The 3,963-nt window shown below is 45.6% G+C and overlaps 1 protein-coding gene across 1 annotated transcript; it reads left to right on the top strand.

The window, feature by feature from the left end:
• The first annotated feature begins 1,106 nt into the window (after nucleotides 1–1,106).
• On the top strand, nucleotides 1,107–2,349 carry LOC124690576 (aspartyl protease family protein At5g10770-like). The gene is made up of 3 exons (XM_047223945.1): nucleotides 1,107–1,236; nucleotides 1,329–2,205; nucleotides 2,325–2,349. Exons 1-3 carry the CDS (start codon nucleotides 1,107–1,109, stop codon nucleotides 2,347–2,349), a joined length of 1,032 nt encoding a protein of 343 aa, XP_047079901.1.
• Nucleotides 2,350–3,963: the final 1,614 nt, after the last annotated feature.

Raw genomic sequence — 3,963 nt, 5'->3', positions numbered from 1 at the left:
CCTCACTATCTTCACAATATTGGTTCTATCATGTTGCACATGTTGCACTGGATTGTTTGGTATGTTGATTATTGATTTGCTACCACACCACATATTTAGACAACTAGTTTTCAATATCTACAATTCTTCATGTAAATTTCTTGTCCAAAATATCTCACTTAGCCCTTGAGCCATAGCTCTATATTCTGCCTCAGCAGTCGACTTAGACACAACATCCTGCTTTTTGCTTCTCCACAATACCAAGTTCCCACCCACAAAGACACAAAACCTGAGGTGGATCTATGATTATCTAGGCAACCTTGCCCAATCTACATCATAGTACCCATCTATCATGAGATGCTTGTTACTCTCAAATAACAGTCCCCTTTCTGGAGTCCCTTCAAGTACCTCAAAATTATATACACTACTTCAAGATGTGTTGTTCGCGTAACTTCGCCAACATGGTTCTAGTTAAATCAAAATTCCAATGTGATGCCATGTGGACCATTTCAGTGTATACTCGTATGACATCACACTTATAAATGGATTTTACCTTTCTATGCATACGAAAGATGCATAGCATAATTGCTCGGAAGAATTCAAGAAATAAAACAGTAGGAATGTATAGAGCATACACATATGGAAAGACAGCGATATATATCTTGACAACGAAGATGCTACCTGCACGGGTACGCACGGAAAGAAATACTTACTAATTTGACTCTTAACTGTAAGTTTGGTTAAAGATCAGCTGATACATGAATATCCCCTCTCCATGGATACCGTGTCGACTTGGTTTCGGCCGCGACCTTCTAATTAAGTTATCGTAGCAGACAGTGACACCAAATTTTAAAATCTCGTGTAAACCAACCTATCAATACCATCACAGATCAGCATCGAAGAAAAATACTTGAACACTAAGCAGTGCGTTTGTCTGCAATCTGCATACGCTTTAGCAGGGTGTAAATTGCGAGGGGTTGCGTTCCTGCACTCTTATCCACTCCTCTAGTATCTACTGTATTTAAGTTGGGATTTCAGTTCAGGGCTGCAAACCAACATTGGCTTTGAGAAAGAAGCTAGCATAGCAAGGTTCAGTTTAAAAAGAAGCTAGCAAGGATCGAACAGTCATGGTGTCGGTTAAGAGGCTGCTGCTTCTCGTGCTTTGCGGCTACCATTCTCTCCCTGCTCGTGCAGGGGATTATAAGGTTCTCGCCACCGGCTCACAGAAGGCTGAGGCCATCTGCGGCGAGCCACTCGGTACGTACGTGCAGTCGTGCACACATGATTAACTGGCATGCCCACATTCAATTTTTGAAACTGCAATTGTAGTTAATCACTATCGTTTGCAGTGACTCCATCGTCGTCCAGTGGAGCCACGGTGCAGCTAAGCCACCGGTATGGCCCGTGCTCACCGGTGGCATCCACCGACGGGCCAAGCATCGGGGAGCTGCTCCGGCGAGACCAGCTCCGAGCTGAATACATCGAACGGAAGTTCAGCAGCGGCAACGATGAGCTGGAGCAATCGGCGGCGGTTACCGTGCCGACCAACCTTGGGGAAGCACTGGACACGCTGGAGTACGTGATCACCGTCGGCATCGGCTCCCCGGCCGTGAAGCAGACCATGATCATCGACACCGGCAGCGACGTGTCATGGGTGCAGTGCAAACCTTGCCCGGTCCCGCCGTGCCACGCCCCGAACGGCTCGCTGTTCGACCCCGCCAAGTCCACCACCTACGTGCCGTTCTCCTGCAGATCCGCGCCGTGCGCGCAGCTTGGCGGGGATGGCAACGGCTGCTCGAGATCGCAGTGCCAGTACATCGTCAGGTACGGCGACGGCTCCAACACCACGGGGACTTTCGGCTCCGACACGCTGGCGCTGGCCGCCACCAGCACGGTCAGCAAGTTCCAGTTCGGGTGCAGCCACAACGAGGACGGGTTCGATGACCAGACCGACGGGCTCATGGGGCTGGGCGGTGACGTGGAGTCTCTGGTGTCGCAGACGGCGGCGACCTACGGCAAGGCCTTCTCGTACTGCCTCCCGGCGACCACGAGCACGACGGGGTTCCTCACACTAGGCGCGCCCAACAGCACGTCGGGCTTCGTGACGACGCCGATGCTCCGGAGCAAGACGGCGCCAACGTTCTACCGCCTTCTCCTCGAAGACATCCGCGTGGACGGGAGCCCGCTCGGGATCTCGCCCACCGTCTTCGCCGCTCGTGTACATATGTATTGTTTGCGAGAAATAGATCAGAGAAAAAAAATTATGGGGATCAGTGTTGCACATTTGAGAAGGAGTCGGAGTATAGACACGTTAAGCTACAACTTTAACTTTCTATATTTTTTAGAATTTTTCCAAACTCTACTGCCTAAAGAGTATGAATATAAGAGTAGTAAGTGTGCAAACAAATCTTGGATTAGGGCCCTAACCGTTGAGGGCCCGGGGCGAGCGCCCCTCTGCCCCACCCTATGGGCCGGCCCTGCCCACTCTTGAAAACTTGGTCCCACTTGGAGGTGACCCCATTGTCAAGGGACAAATTTGACCATCTTATCCAGCATAGGCTGCCACTCTGCCTTAGTCAGCAAGTGAATTGTGAGTTGCAGACAAAGATATTTTTTTGGACAGGGTGCGCCGAAGTATATTCGACACCAAGGTTGCGTCTTAGGTACTACTCTAATTAGGGTAGTTGCAAAATTATAATTGTTCACTCGTAGACAAGAAGCCAAAGACCTGAAACAATTACCTAATTAACTTCTATCTGGTCCTGCAACATTGGCTCCATGAACAGTACAACATCATCAATATAGATGGAGATGCATTGTGTAAATAAACTTGCCAGTCATTGAGAGAAGGTGTGCCTCACATGGCTCGGAAATGGGAGTTGTGAGCGCTTCCTTAACATCATGAAAAGCTGAGGGGAGAGCCGAAGAGGAGTTGCCACCTCAATGGCACAAGTATTACATAACACTTTTAAACGCCGAGCCACACACGTACAAGATATTGTTGATGTTTAACGGTGCTTAAAAGCGGCTAGCAATAAATACAACATGAAAACACACACGTACATATGATGCTTTTTGTGGATTGACGAACAGTTAACCGCCACGTGACTTGTTGAACGATATTTAGATCTTGAGTCTTTATAGATTATAAGTTAGCACAAATTTGGAGCAAGGTGTGGCACAATTATTTTCCATGTTCGACACATCTCTTTACGACACATAACTTAATCCAATAAATTCTAAATAACCATTTAGTTCATTTCATTTTATCTTATTGCCATTTTCATTTTATTAACATAGATCATCCATTTTGTATAATATAAATTGTATTACAATACATTGCAACCACTTCTTATAGAACCTATTTCTCACATAGAGCTACTCTAATTTTATTGAAATAGATCTAGAAGTGATGATAACATTGTTTAAAAATAAGAGTCTCTTGAGCCCTATCTTTTCAACAAACTTAGATCTAAAAGAGGGTACCCATCTTGGCTGAAGTGTACCCTAACTAGGAAAAAATATCCTAGTTGTTGTCGAAGTCCTTTAACGCATGTATGTTATGCATGGCTTTGACATCATGCGATTGAATGACGTCGAAAATTTCACTGCGGATCTGCGTGCTATCCTGTACGCACCATACGGTAACAACCTCACCATGGATTTGAAAGAAAGATACCAACAATTAAGGAAGAGAAAGAAGAACAAGATGAAACACGATTAGAGAGGATGAAAAACATATCTACGAGCTGACAACGCCGGTGGGGGACTCCGACGAGGCTTAAGCATATCATGTTGTGTACCCTTTTATTTGTATTAGCTATTCGTCGTAGAAAAGATAAATCATTCATTCCAAGAAGTTTGATCGAATAATATTTATCTATGAAACATAGTACCATTGTAGCAATAAATTCTTGGAATAGTGATCACACTAGCCACGTAGGAAAGTTTCAAAGCATTTCTACCCTCTAAAACTTACAAAAA

Source organism: Lolium rigidum, chromosome 2, assembly GCF_022539505.1.
Source record: "Lolium rigidum isolate FL_2022 chromosome 2, APGP_CSIRO_Lrig_0.1, whole genome shotgun sequence".
Lineage (NCBI taxonomy): Eukaryota > Viridiplantae > Streptophyta > Magnoliopsida > Poales > Poaceae > Lolium > Lolium rigidum.
The sequence above is the reverse complement of the archived record's forward strand: the minus strand, read 5'-3'. Positions and strand labels throughout refer to the sequence as shown.